This window comes from Harpia harpyja, chromosome 4 (genome assembly GCF_026419915.1).
Source record: "Harpia harpyja isolate bHarHar1 chromosome 4, bHarHar1 primary haplotype, whole genome shotgun sequence".
Taxonomy (NCBI): Eukaryota; Metazoa; Chordata; class Aves; order Accipitriformes; family Accipitridae; genus Harpia; species Harpia harpyja.
The window spans coordinates 83,179,871-83,201,024 of NC_068943.1; the positions used below are offsets into that span (position 1 = coordinate 83,179,871).

The 21,154-nt window shown below is 64.6% G+C and overlaps 2 protein-coding genes across 2 annotated transcripts; both read left to right on the top strand.

Moving 5' to 3' along the window:
* The first annotated feature begins 1,739 nt into the window (after positions 1 to 1,739).
* SLC4A1 (solute carrier family 4 member 1 (Diego blood group)) lies at positions 1,740 to 17,099 on the top strand. Its single transcript, XM_052785194.1, is given in 23 exon segments — positions 1,740 to 1,853; positions 5,184 to 5,275; positions 5,403 to 5,499; positions 6,480 to 6,549; positions 6,688 to 6,788; positions 8,023 to 8,096; positions 8,303 to 8,480; positions 8,557 to 8,692; positions 8,937 to 9,078; positions 9,750 to 9,825; positions 10,398 to 10,582; positions 11,171 to 11,381; positions 11,492 to 11,695; positions 11,917 to 12,065; positions 12,952 to 13,146; positions 13,896 to 14,063; positions 14,321 to 14,410; positions 14,526 to 14,692; positions 14,805 to 15,027; positions 15,029 to 15,059; positions 15,152 to 15,321; positions 15,558 to 15,731; positions 16,168 to 17,099. Coding segments are annotated over 22 exon segments (2,940 nt in total). The 5' UTR covers positions 1,740 to 1,853; positions 5,184 to 5,257; the 3' UTR covers positions 16,249 to 17,099.
* On the top strand, positions 1,946 to 3,160 carry LOC128140832 (uncharacterized). The gene is made up of 2 exons (XM_052785195.1): positions 1,946 to 2,893; positions 2,937 to 3,160. Exon 1 carries the CDS (start codon positions 2,014 to 2,016, stop codon positions 2,755 to 2,757), a length of 744 nt encoding a protein of 247 aa, XP_052641155.1. The 5' UTR covers positions 1,946 to 2,013; the 3' UTR covers positions 2,758 to 2,893; positions 2,937 to 3,160.
* Positions 17,100 to 21,154: the final 4,055 nt, after the last annotated feature.

The following is a 21,154-nucleotide window of genomic DNA, read 5'->3' on the forward strand; positions in this document are numbered from 1 at the left end:
CAGTCCCTCACCATGATGTGCCACTGGTGGGGACCCCGTGGGCAGAGACATGGAGGGGGGGGGGACAACACAGGCTGGACCCTAGGCAGCCCCCAGGGGAATTGGGGGGGCCCTTTGCCCCCCCCCAGGGCTGAGCTCGGCTGCCCCCCTCCCTGCCGTGGGTTCCTGCTTTGGGGGGATGCTGAGCATCTCGCCTCCCCGCGGGGTCTGTGGGGTGTGTGGGACCCCCCCAAGTGGGGGGGGTGAGGCGTGAGCCCCCCGGGGGGGCTGTGCTGGGGAGGGAGCCCCACAGTGCTCCCAGCACCCTGCTTGTGCACTGTGCCTCAGTTTCCCCATTGATGTGACAGGGTAATCGAGGGGGAGGTGAATACCGCAGGCACCCATATTCCCTCCCCAGCACCCAGATAAATCAGAGTCACCCTGAGCAGAGAGGCACCCCCCAACCACGACCTGTGGGGACACATCCCACCTCTCTGTGCCCCCCCGGGGTGCCCCACACCCTCCTCTGCCCCTGCAAAGGGGACCCAGCCCCTAGCACCCAGTCGGGGGGCAACAGGGCACCCCAGGGGGGGAGGGACCCCCAAAATCCACGGGGCTGCTGCAGGGAGGGGAGCCCTTGGCAGCACCCAGATAACACCGGGGGCCGTTATCAGAGCACCCAGCCCGCAGCTATCGCAAATCCTGGCCCTGCATCCCCGCAGCAGGTGCCACCGGGTCCCCAAATTGTGGGACAGGCCAGCAGCCCATGGCCCCCAGCCTGGACCGTCCCCCCAAACGGGGCTGGCACAGGGGGGGCAGCGCCATCCTGACCCCACGGCTGGGGCACGAGCGATGCCCCAGCAGCCGGGACGTCCCTGCGGGTGTCCCCGAGCATTTGGGTGGCTGGTGTGTGTGTGTGTGTGTGCACGTGTGTGGGTGTGCATGGGCAAAGCTCACCCACCTCACCCTTGTCCCTTTCCTTGCACCCTAGGATTTGGGGCTGGGGGCCGAGAGCCCTTTAGGAAGGTTGCAAACGTAGAGACCCGCGCACGTACATGCACACGCGTGCATATATATGTATGCATACATGTGCACGCACGCGCACGCCTGCGTGCAAATACATGCGTGCACACTTGAGCATGCACGGATGCACAGGTGCATGCACATACTTGCACGCGCACACACGCGTGCACACGCAAACGTGCACACAGATGTGCACTCACACGTGTACACACACGCACGCACGCACCCTCCTCGCCCTGCACCAAAGCCCCCATGCCCGTCCCACCACCTCTCCGCAGGGCACCCCGGGGACGCCGATCCCGCGGGACAGACGGAAGCCTGGCCACGTCCCCCGTCCCTGCAGGGACCCACTGGCACCTCACGCCTCCTCCCCTGGGGAAACCTCCCCAGGAACCCCCCCCCCTTTTTTTTTTTTTTAAAAAAAAAGAGAAAACCCCAACCCTACGTGAAGGAGGGGGGCAGCCAGAGGGTTCCCGGGGATTCCCCGCAGGGAAACCCGGAGCCTCATAAATAAGATAGCGGGGGGCACCGGGAACACGACACGGCCGAGTCGGGGCAGGACGAGCGGCTGGGGAGGGCCGTGGGGCGCGGGCAGGCAGGCGGCAGGCAGGCGGGGCGCAGCCTCGACGCCGCAAGATGTTGCGCCCCGATAACCTTGTTTACGGGGGGCCCCGGGGGGGGCCGGGTGAGCCCGAAGGTGGGGGGGGGGGAAGATTAGGGAGGTGAGCATGACTTAGGGCATTTGGGTGCGCTCCCCCGCACCGCACGACTCTTTCCCTGCGGGCAGCTGCAGGCAGAGCGCGGGCAGGGGCTGGCGGCGAGGGCAGGGGCGTCGCGGAGCCACCCCAGGGGTAAGGTGTGGGGTCGTGGGTGCTGGCGGCACCTCGGGGTGTCGCGGGGGGCCGGGGTGGGCGGGGGGCCGGTGGGGCCAGGCGGGGCTGGGGGGAGCACCCCGGGGTGCCCCCGGAGTGGGGTGGCGTCTGTAGGGATGTCAGCGGGGTGTGCCCATCCATGGGATGTATGGGCTCCATACTGAGCCACGCTGGGTACCTGCTGCAGGAGGGATCCCAGCCACGCTGCACGGATGGCGTGGGATGTATGGGCTCCATACTGAGCCACATTGGGTACCTGCTGCAGGAGGGAGCTGAGCCACGCTGCACGGATGGCGTGGGATGTATGGGCTCCATACTGAGCCACGTTGGGTACCTGCTGCAGGAGGGAGCTGAGCCACGCTGCACAGATGGCGTGGGATGTATGGGCTCCATACTGAGCCACATTGGGTACCTGCTGCAGGAGGGAGCTGAGCCACACTGCACAGATGGCGTGGGACATAGAGGCTCCATACTGAGCCACGTTGGGTACCTGCTGCAGGACGGATCCCAGTCACGCTGCACAGATGGCATGGAATGTATAGGCTCCATACTGAGCCACGTTGGGTACCTGCTGCAGGAGGGATCCCAGCCATGCTGCATGGATGGCGTGGGATGTATGGGCTCCATACTGAGCCACGTTGGGTACCTGCTGCAGGACGGATCCCAGCCATGCTGCATGGATGGCGTGGGATGTATGGGCTCCATACTGAGCACCTGCTGTGGGAGAGAGGTCCTGCACCAAGCCACACTGCGTGGATGGTGTGAGAGGTATGGGCTCTGTGCTGAGTGTGTGCGATACGTGCTTTGGGAGGTCTGGGCTCTATACGGAGCCGTGCTGCATATATGGTGTAGGAGGCAGGAGTCCAGTCCTGAGTCGTGCTAGCCATGTGGTGTGGGAGGTATAGGCTCTATACTGAGCACGTTGGCTATGTGGTGCAGGAGAGACGGGCTCTATACTGTGCACAAGGGGTGTATGGTGTAGGAGGTATGGACTCCATACCATGCACGTGACGAGGGAGGTATGGGCTCTATACTGAGCACGTTGGCTATGTGGTGCAGGAGAGACGGGCTCTATACCGTGCACACGGGGTGTATGGTGTAGGAGGTATGGACTCCATACCACGCACGTGATACGGGAGGTGTGGGCTCTACACTGTGCACACGAGATGGGCTCTGTACGGCACACACGGCGTGGAACGTATGGGCTCTATAAGGTGCAAGGTGGCACAGGGATGGATTCGCCAGGTCCGGGTCACCTGGGCGCAGGGTGACCGGTGCCCAGCGGGTCCCCCCCCCCAGCCCCTCACCCCGGCCTCGGGGCACCTCCTGGACCCCGGGGGGGGCACGACAGCGAGGGGGGGGACAGCGGGGCGGGGGCCGACACCGCCCGGGCGTTATCAGCGGGACGCAGCCCCGCACACCGGGCTGATGCAAGAGCCGCCGGCGGGGCTCGGGGGGGGGTGTTGGGGTTCGGGGGGGGGGGGGCCCGGGCCAGGCCGGCCTGGGGGGGGCCGGGGGCCGCTGGCGCTGCGGGGCCAGGCGGGGCAGGAAGGAGGAGGCCGGGTCCGGAGCCGGCCGCCGTTCCCGTGGCCCCGCCGAGGTTCCCGCACCCCACCGGGGGGGTCCCGTGGCCCCCAGCGGGGTCTCCGTGCCCCCACCCCGGCTGCCGGCCGGGAGCGAGCTCCTGCATCACCCTGGTGAGATCTGAGGGGGGGGGGCTGGTCCCCCCCCAAAGACCCCCTGACCTCGCAGCAACCCCCCCCTTTCCCCATGAGCCCCCCGTGATTGTGGGGGTCCCTGGGCCGGGGCGGGGGGGGGCAGCCGGGGTTCTCGTCCCCCAAATCTAGGGGGGATCCCCCCGGGGGGGGGGGTGTGTGCTGGGGCAGAGGGGGGCTGAGGATCTCGGGGCAGGACCCCCCCCCCCCAAAGGAGGGTCCGGGCTGGGGGGGCAGGTGTGGGGGTCATGGGGGGTTATGGGGGGACTCGAACTCGTGGATCCCCCGGGGGTGCCCCGGGGGGGGCCGGGGGGGGGCGGCGTGCGGGGGCAGGGCGCCCCCTGGCGGTTGTCCCCCGCCACAGCCTCGGGGCAGCTGCGGGTGGGGGGGGACGTGGGGGGGCAGCCGTGGGTGGGGGGGGGGTCACAGTGGGGTGCAGGGGGGGTGCAGGCACAGGTTGCACCTTGCCACCTCCAGGCACCCACCTGCCGCTCAGGGGGCTGCAGGGGCTTTGGGTGCTGAGCGGGGGGGGGGGGGGGGGCAGCAGGCCCCCCCCCCCCCCCGCTGCGCACCCTGGGGTGCTTGTGCCATCCTGCTTTGGGATGTCGCCGTGAGCCCAGCTGTGCCTCAGTTTCCCCTTTCTCACCCCAGTGCTCTGCCAGGGGCTGTGGGGGGGGGGAGTTTGCTGGGGGCCCCACGCACTGCAGTGTGGGACCCCAGCCCCTGTGCGTGGGTCTATATGGGACCCCAGTCCCTGTGCGTGGGTCTATATGGGACCCCACCTATGTGCGTGGGTCTGTATGGGACCCCAGCCCCTGTGCGTGGGTCTATATGGGACCCCAGCCCCATGTGTGGGTCTATATGGGACCCTAGTCCCTGTGTGTGGGTCTATATGGGACCCCAGCCCCTGTGTGTGGGTCTGTATGGGACCCCAGTCCCTGTGTGTGGGTCTATATGGGACCCCAGTCCCTATGCGTGGGTCTATATGGGACCCCAGCCTCTGTGCATGGGTCTATATGGGACCCCACCTGTGTGCGTGGGTTTATATGGGACCCCAGTCCCTGTGCATGGGTCTATATGGGACCCCACCTATGTGCGTGAGTCTGTATGGGACCCCAGCCCCATGTGTGGGTCTATATGGGACCCTAGTCCCTGTGTGTGGGTCTATATGGGACCCCACCCACACGCGAGGGGTCGTGTGGGACCCAGCCCCTGTACGTGGGTCCACAGGGGACCTGACCCCCAGGCGCAGGACACGGCAGGACCAACCGGCATGTGTGGGCACGGGTGGGCCAGGGCGGGATGCCACGTCCCTGGTGGGATGCTGCGGGGGCTCTGCCATCGCCTGACGTCGGTTCCCATCCCAGACGGCGGCAGGGCAGGGCACTGCTTCCCGGGGGACCCCCGGCCCCGGCACCTCCTGGCCCGTGGGGAGCGGGTTACGCAGGCGGGGGCTGCGGGAATGGCCCTCGCGTCCGGCCTCAGCCCCATCCCGGGGGACAAATCCCACATCCCCGGGGGGCACCGAGCACTGCCGCTGCTTCTCCTAACATATTTTCTCTCCCTTTCCCCTGCGCTCGCCCCGATGCCACAGAGTGCCGGGTTATGGTGCTGCCGGGCTGATTGCCGGGACGCAGCGAGGCGGTGGTGGGGGTCGAGCCCGGAGCCATGGAGGGGCCCGGTCAGGTAGGGAGACCCGGCCCCAAGCCCTGGCTCTACCGCTGCGCCCCGGCTGGCTCCCACCCCCGGCACGGCCCCGGTGAGGTGCTGGGGGTGCTGGTCCCCACTGAACCCCCTTCTCTCTGTCCCGCAGGAGGCCTACGAGGAGAGGATGAGGAGGACCCTGGACCCCGAGGGCTACGAGGACCCCGGCATAAAGGACTCCCACCTATCGCTGGGGGAGATGAGCAGTGAGTGGCTCCCTTGGGTGCTGGGGGACGCTGGGCACGCGTGGGCACCGTCGTTGCATGGGGAATGGCATTGCACGGGCACCAGCGTTGTACGGGCGCCAGCGTTGCGGAGGTGATGGCGTCGCACGGGTGATGGCATTGCGTGGGTGATGGCACCGCGCGGGCACCGGCGTTGCACGGGAACCAGCACCGGGTGGGTGTCAGTGTTGCAGGGGCACCGGTGGTTTAAGGTTGCATGTTGCATGGGTGCCAGAGTTTCAGGGGTGCCAGCTATGCATGGGTGCCAGCTATGCATGGGTACCAGCATGGCACAGGCCTGTTGCATGGGCACCAGCATTGCATGGGCGCCAGCGTTGCATGGGTGCCAGCGTTGTATAGGTGCCAGCGTTGCATGGGCACCCGTGTTGCATCAGCACCATATTACATGGGTGCCAGCATGGCACAGATGTGTTGCACGGGCACCAGCGCTGCGCAGACGCGTTGCATGAGTGCCAGCGTCGCATGGGCGCCAGCGTTGCATGGGCGCCAGCATTGCACGGGTGCCAGCGTTGCACAGATGTGTTGCACGGGTGCCAGCGTTGCACAGGCAGCAGGGCTCGCTCGGAGCCCCCGGGGAGGTCAGGCAGGGACACGCAGCCCTCGGGATCGCATCTCCCAAAGGCAGCGACGCCCTTTGCCAAAGCCCTGGAGCCGGTGAGGTGCCACCTCCAGCGCAAGGGCTATGGGTGCCCGCGACAGGGCCGAGCTTGGGGACACCCAGGGTCCTCGAGGCCATGACTGAGAGTCCCCGGGGAGGGAGGTGAGGGGAGTTTGGGGGGTTCTGCGTGCCCCAGAGCATCCCCTTGCCCAAAGCTCAGTCGATTTGGAGCTGCCACCCCGAGGGGGTGCTTGGGCTGTGCCGGCTCCCGGCCTCCAGACCCTCGGGTCCCCGTTTGGGGTGACGCATGTCGGGGGGTAACGCTGCCGCCTGTTCTGCGCAGGGGCCAGCACCGGCACCGGGTCCCCCTTGCACGCGTGGAGGGCCAGAGCCGAGGAGCTGACGCCCCTGTGGTGAGTCCCCCAAATCGGGCAAGGGGCCGGACACTGCCCCGCCTGCCCGGCTGGCATCGGCAAGGGGAGGCTGCCGGCACCCATGGGTGCCCGGCGCTGACACCCCACCCCCCCATCCTGGCGGTGTGTGTTTTGCAGCCAGTATTTGCCCAGCCGCCGGGGATGCTATGACGTGGATGGGAGGAGGCGCGCGGCCGGGGCCCCCCCGGGACAGGCGAGCCGCCGTGGCGGAGGGCAGCGTGAGTGACCGTGGGGGCACCGGGGGACGAAGCCCAGCCCCGGCATCCCCCCCATCCCCAACCCAGCCCTCCGTCGCGCCACCCGCCCCGGCTTTGCCACCCCTGTCCCCACCCTTCGCGGGGTGACCGTCACCGGGGCGTCAGGGCACGCCGCGGGGTGACCGCTGCCGCTTGTCCGTAATTGCCCGCTGATTGAGGATAAATAAAGTCTTTGTTTGGGGTGAGGACAAGAACCACTTGGGGCTGAACGCCGGCTGGCGCCGGGCGGCTTGGCGGCGGTGGCAGCGGGCCGCGACGAGGACAGGCTCGTGCCCACGTGCCACGGCCAACGCTGTCGGGGACACTGGGGAGGGGGGGACGCGCCCCATCCCTGCTCGCGTGGGCACAGCATCCTTCAGCCGGCAGAGCGGGATGCGGCTCTTACAGCATCACCCCGCCGGGTGACCTGGCTGGGGGCAGCGAGGGGACCGCCGTGGTCCCCAGTTGGGGGAGAAGGGGACGGGGTGAGCCTGTCCCCGGCACTGGGGCGGCCACGGGCGAGCAGGACCCGCGCTGGTGTTTACTGTCAGCAAAGGCAAAGTGCTCCGGGATTTACGGTGCACACAGGGCGGCTGTGGGGCGTGGGGCTTGGCCCCCACTTTATAGGGCTGGAGCCTTGCGAGGTCGTGGGGAGTGCAGGGGGGTCATAGGTAGGTGGGGGACGGGGACGGGGACACCTCGAGCTCCTGGGGTCTGGCTGGCCGGGGATGTGCTGTCCCCATCCCAGTCCAAGGGGCAGCGCTCGGTGCTGGGGTCAGGGTTGTGCCGGTGGCAGGGTGGTGGGACAGAGCGTGGCCACGAGTCCTGCCCGCACCCCGGCGCCGGTGATGTCCCCAGACTGTCACCTTGCCCCAGGAGCTGGGCTGCAGGGATTCGAGGGGCTGGAGGTGGGCACCGGTAGGGCGGGGGGTGATGGAGGGACACATCCAGCAAGCCCTAACTGGTTTAAGGATGGGGGTTATAGGGGTGGGGACACATCCAGCTAACCCTAGCTGGGTCTGGGATGGGGCAATGGAGGGGGGGACACGTCCAGCGAGTCCCAGCTGGGTCTGGGGTGGGGGTGATGGAGCAGGAGACACATCCAGGCAACCGCAACTGGGTCTGGGATGGGAGTGATGAGGGGGAGATGCCTCCAACAGACCCCAGGGGGGTCCAGGGCAGGGACCAGCTAATGCATCGGTGGCTCCGCTCGCAGCTCCGTCGGTGACCGATGTGGACCTGGAGGCGGTGGGGAGCACGCGGCCTGTGTCCCGGCGAGAGACCCATGAGGTGGGTGCTGCCCTGGGGACCCCCATTCCCTCCCCATTCCCGGGGGTGGGCGGACTGTGGCCATCTGGGGACCAACCTCACACCAAGCCCTGGGGACACCAGGGCACAGGGAGATGCTGACACGGGAGCTGCAGCTCTGGGTCTCCTGGGGGGTCCCCGGTGCGGCCAGGGGGGACCCTGACCCCCCGCCCCGGCTCTGGCTGCAGGGCTACGTGGAGCTGCACGAGCTGGTCATGGACAACAGAAAGGAGCTCTACTGGATGGAGGCCAGCCACTGGCTCAAACTGGAGGAAGACTTCAAGGAAGCCGGGCACTGGGGCCAGCCCCATCTCTCCTTCCTGACCTACCGCAGCCTCCTGGATATCCGACGGGCTTTGCCCAAAGGTGGGGACACCGGCTGGGGCCGGGATGGTGGCAGGGCCCCCGCGCCAGCCGGCCGGTGACGGTGCTATCCCCGTAGGCGCCGTGCTCCTCAACGTGGCGGCCACCTCGTTGGCGGCCATCGCCCACATCCTCATCGACCAGATGATCTACGAGGGGCAGATCAAGCCGCAGGACCGGGATGACATCCTGAGGACGCTGCTGCTGGAGCACAAGTACGGCTGGGGGTGATGGCCCTGGGGGGGGGACCCCCAGTGTCCAGGCTGGATACGGCCCCAGCGAGTCCCGCTGGAGCCTGGCACGGGGTGGAAAAGCCCCTCCGTGGTTTGGCTTTGCCTCCCAGCCCAGTTTGGGGGTCCCCGCACACCCCCAGAGCTGGGGCTGTCTTATGGGGTTTTGGGGGGGGGGGGGTGTCAAGCGGCACTGGCCCATCTGACGCCGCCCTCGCTGCTGCTCTAGACACCCCAGCGAGGGCAAGCAGTTTGGGACCCTGTCACCGGCGCAGCTGCAGCGCTCGGGCACGGGCCGGGCAGAGACGGAGCAGCCGCTGCTGCGGGAGCAGCAGCCCCTGGAGATGCGCAGGCTGGCCGGGGCCGAGCAGGCGAGCAGGGACAGGGCTGGGGTGGGGGGTGATGGGGGGCCGGGGGGGTGCAGGGGGGCATTGGGGTGTAGAGTTGGGGGTGCCACGTCTGGCCAGGGTGTGGGGAGGGCTGCTGGGAGATGCATACGAGGTGCACGTGCACGCACACCTTCGCACACGCGTGTGCACACACCGTCCAGTTGCACGCCAAGCGGTGTGCAGGCTCTCGCAGGGACCCCCGTGCTGCACATCCCCCGGGGAGCGCACCCACCCACTGACACACACTCGTGCACACTTGCACACCTATCCACGCGCACTCACGCAGGCACGAGCACGCACAAGCGCACGGGCACAAACACCTCCCCAAACTCCCACGCACACCGCTTTCTCTCGCCCTCACACACACGTGCACACATATGCATGTGCACGCTTGTGCAGGCATATGCGCGCGCATGCATGCGCGTACCTTCACGCTTGCAGGGGCATGCACACACATGGGTGCACACGCATGCACATACATGTGCACGCAGGGGAGGTGTTGCCGTGGGGTGGTAGCGAGGGAGCCGGGCTTTCAGGGGACAGAGGGGACACGCAGGGGATGGCGGGGGACATGGAGGGGATGGAGGGGGAGGCGCAGGGGACAGCCACCAGGGATGGCTGGGTGATTCCTGCTATTTGTCTGCCTGCAACAGAGCCCGAGCGGGGCCACTAGACCCCAGCTCCCTGAGAAGATCCCCAAGGATGCCGAGGCCACGCTGGTCCTCGTGGGTGAGTGGTCAGTGGGGAGGTGGGTGCGGGGTCAGGGTGGTGGGTGCAGGGTCAGGGTGGTGGGTGCGGGGCCGGGCTGTGTGGGGGGAGCTTTGGCGTCTGCCCGTCGCTGCCTGCTCGCTCACTTGCTGCATTTCTTGTGCCTTTTTTGACTCTCCCCATCCTCAGCCTTCGCCGCTGCCTGCTGCTGCTCAGTGCTGCTCTCTGGGCCCCGTGTCTCCATGTCCCTTGTCCTCACGTCCCATTTCTCCACTCCCCTGTGCCCCCATGTTCTCATGTCTCTATGTCCCCACGCCCCGATGTCCCTGTGCTCCCATGCCCACCTATCCCTGTGTCCCCGTGTCTGTGTGTCCCTGTGCCTCCGTGTCCTCATGTCTTTGTGCCCCTATCCTATTCCCTTTGTCCCCCCGTGTCCCCATGCCTCTGTGTCACCTTGTGTCCATATCCCGATGTCCCCATGTTTTGATGTCCCCATGTCTCTGCGTTCCTGTGTCCCCACGTCCCTGTGCCCCGTGTCCCTGTGCCTGGCCCCCCCATGACCCCCATCCCATCCCATCCCATCCTCCCCCCAGGCTGCGCAGCCTTCCTGGAGCAGCCGACGCTGGCCTTCATGCGCCTGAAGAACGCGGTGACACTGGACGCTGTCCTCAACGTGTCCCTACCCGTCCGCTTCCTCTTCGTGGTCCTGGGCCCCGACAGCCCCCACATCAGCTACCACGAGATCGGCCGCACCATCGCCACCATGATGTCTGAGAGGGTACGGCTCACCCCCCATTGCCACCAGCACTGCCGTCCAGGGTGCCAGCCCCCCTGAGCACCCCAAAGTCCCCAGCCCTGGGGCTGCACCCTCTAACAGGGCTCGTCCCACTGTGCCCTGTCCCTCTCTGTGCCCGTGTCCCTGTGTCCCCATGCCACTATGTCCCCTTGTCCCCATGCACCTGTGTCCTCATCCTTCTGGGTCTCCATGCCCTCGTGCACCCCTGTCCCCATCTCCACATGCACCCCTGTCCCTATGTCCATATGCATCCCTGTTCCCACACTTCTGTGTCCCTATGTCCCCATGCTCCCATGTCCCCAAGATCAAATGTCCCCTTGTCCCCATGTGTCCAAGCAACCATGTCCTCATGCTCCTGTGGTCCTAAGTCCCCCACGTCCCCCCTTATCCCCCTGTCCCCAAGCCCCTGTGTCCCCGTGCCCCTCCTCATCCTCATGCCCCCATGTCCACATGCTATCATGTCCCCATGATGCCCCATCCCCGTGGGGATGCTCAGGGGCCGGGTGGCTGCCCAGCAGCACCCAAGGGTGCCGGAGATGGCTGAGCGCCCGTCCCCGGGCCACCCCGCAGGTCTTTCGCCGGGATGCCTACCTGGCCGAGAGTCGCCAGGAGCTGCTGAAGGGGGTGGACGATTTTCTGGAGGCCAGCATCGTCCTGCCGCCCACCGACACCATTAACGAGCAGCTCCTCCGCAGCCTGGTGCCACTGCAGCACGAGCTGCTCCGCCGCCGCTACCAGCCCCCCGAGAAGGCGCCGGCCAAGGACTTCCTAAAAGACCTGAGTACGCCGGGGACCACCCCAGCCCCCCTGGAATCCCCCGTCCCCGTGGTTGGCGGGACCCCCCTCCCTTGCAGGTGGGGTCCCCCCATGGCCGCCTGCTTGTGTCCCCAGGGCTGCAAGAACAGGCGCCGGAGGACGACGACCCCCTGCGCAGGACGGGGAGACCTTTTGGGGGGCTGGTGCGGGACATCCGCCGCCGGTACCCCAAATATCTCAGCGACATCAAGGATGCCTTGAGCCCCCAGTGTCTGGCCGCCATCATCTTCATCTACTTTGCGGCGCTGTCACCTGCTATCACCTTTGGAGGCTTGCTGAGTAATGGGGGGGACAGGCTGGGGACACGCCAGGGGATGGGGACGTCCCCCAGCTGGGCACGGGGCTGGGGGAGCGGGGGTGCCACCGCCTGCAGCACCATCCCCTGGGGATGCCCCTGGGGGGGGGTATTGCACCCCTTAATCCCCATGCTGATGAGTGTGGGATGGGGGGGACACAGCGCTGTCTCCCCCCCGGCACCCACCGGCTCTGCCCCCCTCCAGGTGAGAAGACCAACGGCATGATGGGGGTGTCGGAGCTGCTCCTCTCCACCTGCGTGCAGTGCGTCCTCTTCAGCATCCTCAGTGCCCAGCCCCTGCTCGTCGTCGGCTTCTCAGGACCCCTCCTCGTCTTCGAGGAAGCCTTCTACTCGGTGGGTGCCACCCTGCGCCCCTGGGTGCCCCCAACCCACCCACCAGTGGTCCCCACAGCGGGCTCGTGGTGTCCCCACCAGCCCTGGCAGAAGCACAGGGTGCTGCCATGAGGGCATGCCATGTGGGTGATGCTGCATGGGTGATGCCATGTGGGTGATGGCACATGGGTGATGCTGCATGGGTGATGCCGTGTGGGTGATGCTGCATGGGTGATGCCGTGTGGGTGATGGCACATGGGTGATGCTGCATGGGTGATGCCGTGTGGGTGATGCTGCGTGGGTGATGCCGTGTGGGTGATGGCACATGGGTGATGCTGCATGGGTGATGCCGTGTGGGTGATGCTGCATGGGTGATGCCGTGTGGGTGATGGCACATGGGTGATGCTGCATGGGTGATGCCGTGTGGGTGATGCTGCATGGGTGATGCCGTGTGGGTGATGGCACATGGGTGATGCTGCATGGGTGATGCCACGTGGGTGGCGGCACATGGGTGATGCCGTGTGGGTGATGCTGCATGGGTGATGCCATGTGGGTGATGGCACATGGGTGATGCTGCATGGGTGATGCCATGTGGGTGAAGGCACATGGGTGCTATCACGCAGGTAGAGCCATCCAGGGGATGGCACAGGGGTGATGCGAGGTGCATGATGCCATGTGGGTGATGCCAAATAGCTGACACCACATGGGTGACACCACATGGGTGATGCCAGATGGGTGATCCCACATGGGTCCTGCCACACCAGGGTACCACTATCCCCATCCTGCCACCCCCCAGCCCCTGGGCAGGAGACGCAGGGCCACCGTGGGACCCTGGGGTCCAGCCCCCCTGGGTGCCCGTGTCGGGAGCTCCGGGCGGCTGACAGAGCTGTGCCCTCTGGCTCCCCAGTTCTGCAATAGCTATGGCATGGAGTACATTGTGGGCCGGGTCTGGATTGGCTTCTGGCTGATCCTGCTGGTGCTGGTGGTGGTGGCCTGCGAGGGCAGCTTCCTGGTGCGCTACCTGTCCCGCTACACCCAGGAGATCTTCTCCTTCCTCATCTCCCTCATCTTCATCTACGAGACCTTCTACAAGCTCGTCACGGTGAGGGGCGCGGGGGTCCTGCGGTGGGAAAGAGGTGGGGGGCTGCAGATTGTAGTCATCACCCAGGTTTCCATAGAAACGGGGGGAGCTGGGTGAGGGGTGCAGGCGAGGGATGGAGCCCATCTCTCAGCGATTTCTCCCTCTTCCCAGGTGTTTCCCAGCTCGTGCTTCTCTCCGCAGGGGGGGGTTTGGGGCAGGGAGGTGAAGCCCAGGCAGATGTCCCACCTGGGCTGCAGCAAACACGGTCCTTGCCCAGGAACTGCCCAGAGAGCCCTGATTTCTTCCCCCATCCCCTGGCTCAGACCCTTCCCAGCTGGCTGGTAGCAATGGGACAGTGTCACCCTGTGCACTGAGTGCCCACAGGGACACCTCTGGTGCTGGAGAGGTGCCAGGGTGGGACACACGCCCCATCACACCCTGGCCCCCCATCACACCGAGGTGCCCCCCTCTACAGGCTCGGCACAGCCCCAAACATCCTGGGTGACGCATGGTCCGCAGCAGGGCCGTGCTCGTCCGTCCCCACCGTGCCACCCAGCCCCTGCTCCGGCCCCATTTCCGAAGGAGCGTGGAGAAAACCAAGCCTAAAAATAACTCCCTGCTCACCGTGTGCCAAGCTCCCAGCCTCACCGGTTGTCCTGCCACACACCCACGGGGCTCCCAGCATGGCAGGAGGAGTTCAGGGGGATCCCCCATCCCCACCCGCTAGCAGGGATCCCATCCTCCCTGACCCTCTCCCTTTTCCTCCACAGATCTTCAAGGATCACCCGCTACAGCGGTTTTACAACACGGTGGACGTAGTTGACCCCACGGTGCCAGAGCCCAACACGGCGCTGCTGTCCCTCGTCCTCATGGCCGGCACCTTCTTCCTGGCCTTCTTCCTCCGCAAGTTCAAGAATAGTGCTTTCCTGCCTGGCAGGGTGAGGACGGGGAGGGGCACAGTGGTGTCCCCATCGTTGTCCCCCCCTCACTGGACCCAGGGACAGCGCTGGGGGCAAAATGGGGGCTCGGCGGGTGCGGTTTCCTGAAAGGGGCTGGCTGAGACCGTGCAAACTCATTGCATGCTCCTGCAGAGGTCTTTGCTAGAGCTCGCTGCCGGCGGGGACACGGCAGGCGGGGATCCCCTCGGCTGGGTGGGGACACAGGCGGGTTTAACGTGATCACGGTGTCCCCCCAGGTCCGGCGCTTGATCGGGGACTTTGGGGTGCCCATTTCCATCTTCATCATGGCGCTGGTCGACTTCTTCATCAAGGATACGTACACGCAGGTCAGGGAGCAGCGGGAGGGCAGGGCTGCGGGGAGACGGGTGTCCCCAACAAGGGGACGGGGAGCCGGGTGCCCCATCCCTGTCCCCTCACTCCCCCATCTCTGCTCCCATCCAGAAACTGAATGTCCCCAAAGGGCTGGAGGTCACCAACGCGTCCGCCCGGGGCTGGTTTATCAACCCCATGGGGAAGGACTACAGCTTCCCCATCTGGATGATGTTCGCCTCCGTGGTGCCCGCCCTCCTGGTCTTCATCCTCATCTTCCTCGAGACACAGATCACCACGTGAGGACCGGAGGGATACAGGGAGGGAAGGGAGGACTGCGCGGGGTGCCTGGCAGGACAGGGATGGAAAGGGACCTCCAACCATTGACTCTTCCCTCTCTGTCCCCGGCAGCCTCATCGTCAGCAAGCCCGAGAGGAAGCTGGTGAAAGGCTCCGGCTTCCACCTGGACCTGCTGCTGATCGTGGCCATGGGGGGGCTGGCCGCCCTCTTCGGCATGCCCTGGCTCAGCGCCACCACCGTCCGCACCATCACCCACGCCAACGCCCTCACCGTCATGAGCAAGACCTCCGCTTCTGGCGAGAAGTCCCAGATCTTGGAGGTCAAGGAACAACGCGGTGAGCGGCTTCTTTGTGGCCTTACTCATCGGTGAGCTGGGGATGTGCCCCCCCACCCCACCCCGGGCAGCGAGGGCTGCGTGCCCCCAACAGCTCTCCCTGACCTCTCCCTCTCCGCCGCAGGCATCTCCATCCTCATGGAGCCCATCCTAAAGTACATCCCGCTGGCCGTGCTCTTCGGCATCTTCCTCTACATGGGCGTCACCTCCCTCTTTGGCATCCAACTCTTTGACCGCATCCTGCTCTTGCTGATGCCACCCAAGTACCACCCCAGAGAGCCCTACGTCACCCGGGTGAGTGAGCCCTGTGTCACCCGGCCGGGTGGCCGTGGGCTTGGGGGTGTCCTGGGCTGTGGGACCCCGCGGTGCTGCCTGCAGTTGCTTGGGGCTCCCCCAAAGAGCCTCCTCCTTTGGTGTTGACCTTCGCTGGGCTCTTTGGGCCACTCATCCTGCCCAGTACTCAGCACCCTGGGAAGGGTGCGGGGTGCCGGACCCAGCACCATGACCCCGCTGGGCTCCTTGTCCTGCAGGTGAAGACTTGGCGGATGCACCTCTTCACCTTCACCCAGATCATCATCCTCGTGCTGCTGTGGGTGGTGAAGTCCACCCCGGCCTCGCTGGCACTGCCCTTCGTCCTCATCCTCACCGTGCCCGTGCGGCGCTTACTGCTGCCCAGGATCTTCCAGGACATCGAGCTCAAATGCGTACGTAGCCCTGGCGTGGGCTGGGAGCCGTTGCGGTGCTGTCCCCATCCCTGTGCCCATCCCTGTCCCCATCCTCATCCCCATCCCTATCCCTGTCTCCATCCTTGTTCCCATCCCTAGCACTGTCCCCACCCTCATCCCTGTCCCTGCCTGTGTCTCCATCCTCATCCCCATCCCTGTCCCCATCCTCATCATCTGTGTCCCCATCCCTAGCCCTGTCTCCATCCTTGTTCCCATCCCTATTGCTGTCCCCAGCCTCATCCCTGCCCCTATTCCCATAGCCATCCCAGCCCCTATCTCTGTCTCCATCCCCATCACTGTCCCTGTCCCCATTCCTGACCCCTCCCCATACCCACCCTGTCCCCATCCTACCTCTCCCCGTCCCTGTCCCCATCCCAGTCCCCATCCCACCTAACACCCTCTCCCGTCCCTCCAGCTGGACGCGGACGATGCCGTGGTGACCTTCGAAGAGGTGACGGGCACGGACGTGTACAATGAGGTGCAGATGCCCAGCTAAGGGCTCGCTGCCACCTGCCCCCCCCCGGATGGCACAGCACCCCCCTGGTCTCCCCCCCACCCGCTTATAGCTCCACTGCTGCCATCCCGGGGCTGCTGGGTGACAGAGAACTTGGGGACACAGCCCCGGTCCCCACCCTGGGAATGGAGACTTTTTTTTTTTTTCTTTTCCCTTTTTTCCCCTTTTTAAAAAATATTTTGGATGGTGTGGTCTCACCCGCACTTTGCTACCTGCTGGGGAAGAGGCTGCCTGGGCTGGGGGGGGGGGGTCCCACAGGCCACCCACCACCCCATGGCAGGGTGGAATGGCCTATGTCCCATGTCACTGTCCTGTCCCCAAGGCCACCCTGGGGCTGTGACCAGGCACGGGAAGGAGCTGGAGGAAGATGCCCGAGCCCGGAGACAGGAGGAAGGCAGGGACGGGGTGACATGGCAGGGATGGAGATGCAGCAGGATGGGGTCCCCCCCCATTCCCCCCAGCCCCGCTGCCTCCCCTGGGGAGTCCCCCCTGCCCAGCCCCTCTTCCCCAGACGAACTTTCAGTGCTAACGAGCGCGAGCTGGGACAGACCCTTCACCCCACGGAGCCCTTTTCCCCATCGTTTTGCTCCGGCGAGAGCATCCCGGCGGCTCCGCTGCGCTCATGGCCGCTCACGGCATCTCCCAGGGTCAGGATGTAAATAGTCTAGCGAGGGGATTTATATATTTGCAATGAAGATAATCATGGTAAAAACACCCCCCCCAAAAAATTATGCTGATGCTTCCGCAGGTAGGATTCACATAGAACCAAACAAAAATCCCCAAAAAGGCCAGGCCAGAAAAGTGCCTTAAAAAAGAAAAAAATGAGGGGGGGGGGGGGGGGGAAGCAGCTGCAAGGAGTGATCTGTATATTTGATGCTAGCGATTGGGGGAGTCTGTAATTTATTTCTAAAGGCTGATTGTGCTCCTGCCCACAGCGGGGGCCGTGTGCGTGTGTGTGTATATACTAGAGAGAAACTATATAAAAATTTACAATTTTCTAGAAAGGCTTATTTTAAAGGATCCTGGTCAGGGCCTAAACTCTACGGACCAGTCTGGCAGCATCATTTAACTGATGAATTAGTGTTAGTATCATTCTTTATTTTTTTAGCATTTCAGTTAAATCCGTGTAGTTTTTCCTTGATTTTTCCCTTGCTTGCTGACCGCGTCTTGCCCCGTCTCCGTCGGGATTGCTCCCAAACTGGCCGAGCATCCTCCTGCTTCTGCTGGGGCTGATCCTGTCCTGGTCAGACCCAAGGGCCGGATCCAGCCAGGCTGCAGCACACCCGATCAGGCTGCGAATTTGCTCCTTTTTGCATAAACCGGAGCGGGGCAGGCCCCAAAATCAGCATGGAGGATGGCGGAGGGGGGGCAGCCGTGCCCAGGGCTGTGCTGCCTCATGTTTGGGTTGGTTTAGTTTTATTAATTATGGGTCCGAAATAAACAATGTTGCGAGCTTTGGGGTTTTTTTTTCCTTCCCTTCCCCGCCCACCTCTTTAATAAAGGCTTTAATAAAGAAATAAATAAAATCAGAGAGGAAGTGGGGTTTTTCTTTCTGGTTGGGCATTTGCTGGGGGGGTCACCTTATTTAATTGCCTCCCCCCTCCCCAAAAGAGCAGCAGCATCCCTTGGAGGTGTCTCTCCCCGCCACCCCAAGATACTCAGTGTAGCTGTACCAAGATGCTTGCCATGGCGTCCCGGGATGCTCGCTGCATCCTGGGGTGCTCACTGCAGCCATCCCGGGATGCTCCCCATAGTCATCCCGGGATGCTCACTGTGGCCATCCTGGGATGCTCCCCATAATCATCCTTGGATGCTCCCAGCGGCCATCCCAGCATGCTCCCCACAGCCATCCTAGGATGCTCCCCGTAGTCATCCTCGGATGCTCCCCGCAGCCATCCTGGGATGCTACCTGCAGCCATCCTGGGATGCTCAGCCGCCCCTCGCCCCCCCTGCACCCCAGGGTGCTGCCCTATTGCTGCCGGCCACACGGCCACAGCCGTCCCTGCTCCGGGGGGGACACACTGAGCCATCTGCCCGGGGACGTTGTAGTAACATGCCACAGAACAGACCCCAGCCTCCATCACCCCACCCCACTCCAGACCATGCTGGCACTAAATTGATCCCGATTACCCGTAATCTCATTAACAAGAGCAATCAGCAGGGCTGCTGCCCCCATGGAGGACACCTGCCCATGGCCCAGCTCTGTAAATAGGGCCGTGGGAAGGGCTGTATCCATTTGCCCTGTGCCTTTCTATGGGGCAGACATTGGGCTCAGCATCTGCGACTGCTCCCGACCATGACCCCAAAGGCTCTCTGTGGGGCTGGGATAAATCCCATCATGGTCACCAGCTTTTTCTGAGCCCTGTGTAGCTGCCCGCCCTTGTTTTCTGGAGCTAGAGGTACGTGGCTGGTGTTTTTTCGGCCCAAGGTCTGCAGATCCGGCAGCTGCCTGTCCTTCTGCTGGTCTCACGTGGGCAAGCCACGCTGGGTGTCATCAGGAGGGCTCTGCGTGCCGCTGCCGCCGGCCGGACCCGCTGCTGTGATCCCTGCCTCCGAAAGCCGGTGCTGCCGTGCCAGCGATGGAGGAAGGCATCTGCCTGTAGCCAGTGCAGCCTGCCTGCACCCCATCCTTCTTCCTTTCCACCTGGGAAGAGCTTTTTATTCTCTGGGAGATGTCAGTGAGGTCACTGCCATGGCATCCAGCCTGGTTTAGGGGGGGATTTAGGTCAAGCTCTCATTTGAGCTTGACTTAGCTCAGCAAAATGTGGTTGGGGGGTGATTTGTGGTGGAGACCCGTAGCCGTGGCTCGTGGCAGGGTGTGAATTGCAAGGGGGAAAAAGAAAATACTAGTGAATAGGTTTGCTAACGAGGAGGGGGGGGGAGCACTGAGCTGGAGAGCTGGGTCAGGTTGTAGGATCACCCCTGGAAGGGGAGAGGTGGGGTGCAGGGTGCCCGCAGCATCACGGGGTGCTTCGTGCCATCAGATGGCCGAGCTGCCCTCGGCTGTGCTGCCTGTACCTCTGCCAATGCAGGCAGGGCCACAGCCTTGGATCTCCCCAGGGCGTGCAGCAGAAAGCTTTCTGTTACTGTTTCTGCACTGAACAAGTGAAAATGCACACCCCCCCCCCCCCCCCCCCGCCAAATGCTCCAGTTGCTCCATCTTACTGCACCTTTATTTGCAAAAAAATACTCATCTACACAAATAACAGCAATTAAAAAATTCCCTTGGTAAGAAGCAAGCCCTGGGGAGGGCCCAGAGCAAGGAGGGGAGCGTTTGGGGTGCGTATTTGAGGAGTCCCTGTTTCTGGCCCACCTGCTGCGAGGGTTTCTGGCTGATTTCCAGGGCTCTGGTGTCCCTCCTCGGTGGCAAAAGCCACACAACCGCATCGTAGGGGGGGATCTGAGCTGCCATCAGGGCCGCGGCGTGTTTGCATGCCCCATCCAAAATGGCTTTTTGGTTAAAAATTAAAAATGTTGATTTTTGATGCGTTTGGCCTGATTGTCTCTAAATATTTTGTTGGTTTCTTTTTTTTCTTTTGCAATTTTTCCCTCTTGCAAAACAGTGACATTTCACCTAATTTAGACCAGGGAAAACAGCTCAGCCGCGGGCCCTTTCCATGCAGAATAAATATATATATCTTTCTTTTTAAGCTTTCGCTGGAGGGATTAACTGCTCGGCGCCGAAGCCGACTGGCGCGGCTTGGCACACCTCGGCGGCCGTGCCGGCTGGAGGCAGGACCGCGGGACGTGGCGGAGGGGCCGTCCATCCGCCCGGCTGGCTGGCTGATCCTTCGCTTGGGGATAAGGCCCAAATAAGCCACTTGCGCAGCCGGGCTTTCCCCCATCACCACCCCTGCACCCCCAAATCAGCTTGGGGAGCCAACTGCAGCCAGATTTGGGGATTTTTTTTTTTTTTTTTCCCCCCCATATAAACAGCAGGGAAAATCCCCCGGATTCTGGCCGTTCCCGTGCAGCCAGCCGGGGAATCGCCTGCAGCCAGCCAGCCCTGGGGCCTGACCCTGCGTTCCCAGGCCTCATCCTGCATCCCCGGAGTGGGTTCCCCACTGCCCCTCGCTCCCCGCTGCCTCGTGGCAGGTGCCGGCCGGAGCTGCCTGCGCCGGCCTGGCCGGTAGCACGCAGATGGCCGGAGCTCGCCGGTAGCGCGCGAGCAGCCGGTAGCACGCAGATGGCCGGAGCTCGCCGGTAGCGCGCGAGCAGCCGGTAGCACGCAGATGGCCGGAGCTCGCCGGTAGCGCGCGAGCAGCCGGTAGCACGCAGGCGGCCGGTAGCACGCAGATGGCCGGAGCTCGCCGGTAGCACGCCGGCAGCGTGCAGATGGCCGGAGCTCGCCGGTAGCGCGCGGGCGGCCATCAGCGTGCAGATGGCCGGAGCTCGCCGGTAGCGCGCGGGCGGCCATCAGCGTGCAGATGGCCGGAGCTCGCCGGTAGCGCGCGGGCGGCCGGGAACGCGCCGGCGGCCTGGAGCAGCAGCGGCGTGCGGGCGGCCTGTGGCCGTAGCACGCAGCCAGCCCCCGGCCGGCCGGTAGCGTGCGAGCGGCAGCGGGGCGGCCGGTACCGTGCAGGCAGCCCGGGGTGGCCGGTAGTGTGCAGGCAGCCTGGGATGGCCCGTAATTTGCAGGCAGCTTGGGATGGCCGGTAATTTGCAGGCAGCTGCCCGGCCGGGATTGGCTGCGGGGAATGACGCCCAGCACAACAAAGGTGGAGTTGGAGAAATTGCATTAAAAAAAATTAAGAGAGAGAGAGAGGAGAAAGGGAGAGGGGAGCGGAGGGAGGGGAGGAAACTGCCCCTCGCCCGCCCCGCCGGGGAAATCCCCCACCGCGGCCGTGTCCCGGCGCTCCGGGGCTGCCCGGGGCCGCGGGGCGGGCAG

What these genes read in the sequence shown, in the direction of transcription:
- LOC128140832 (XM_052785195.1), top strand. Translation starts at nt 2,014, where the DNA reads ATGGGATGTATGGGCTCCATACTGAGCCACGCTGGGTACCTGCTGCAG.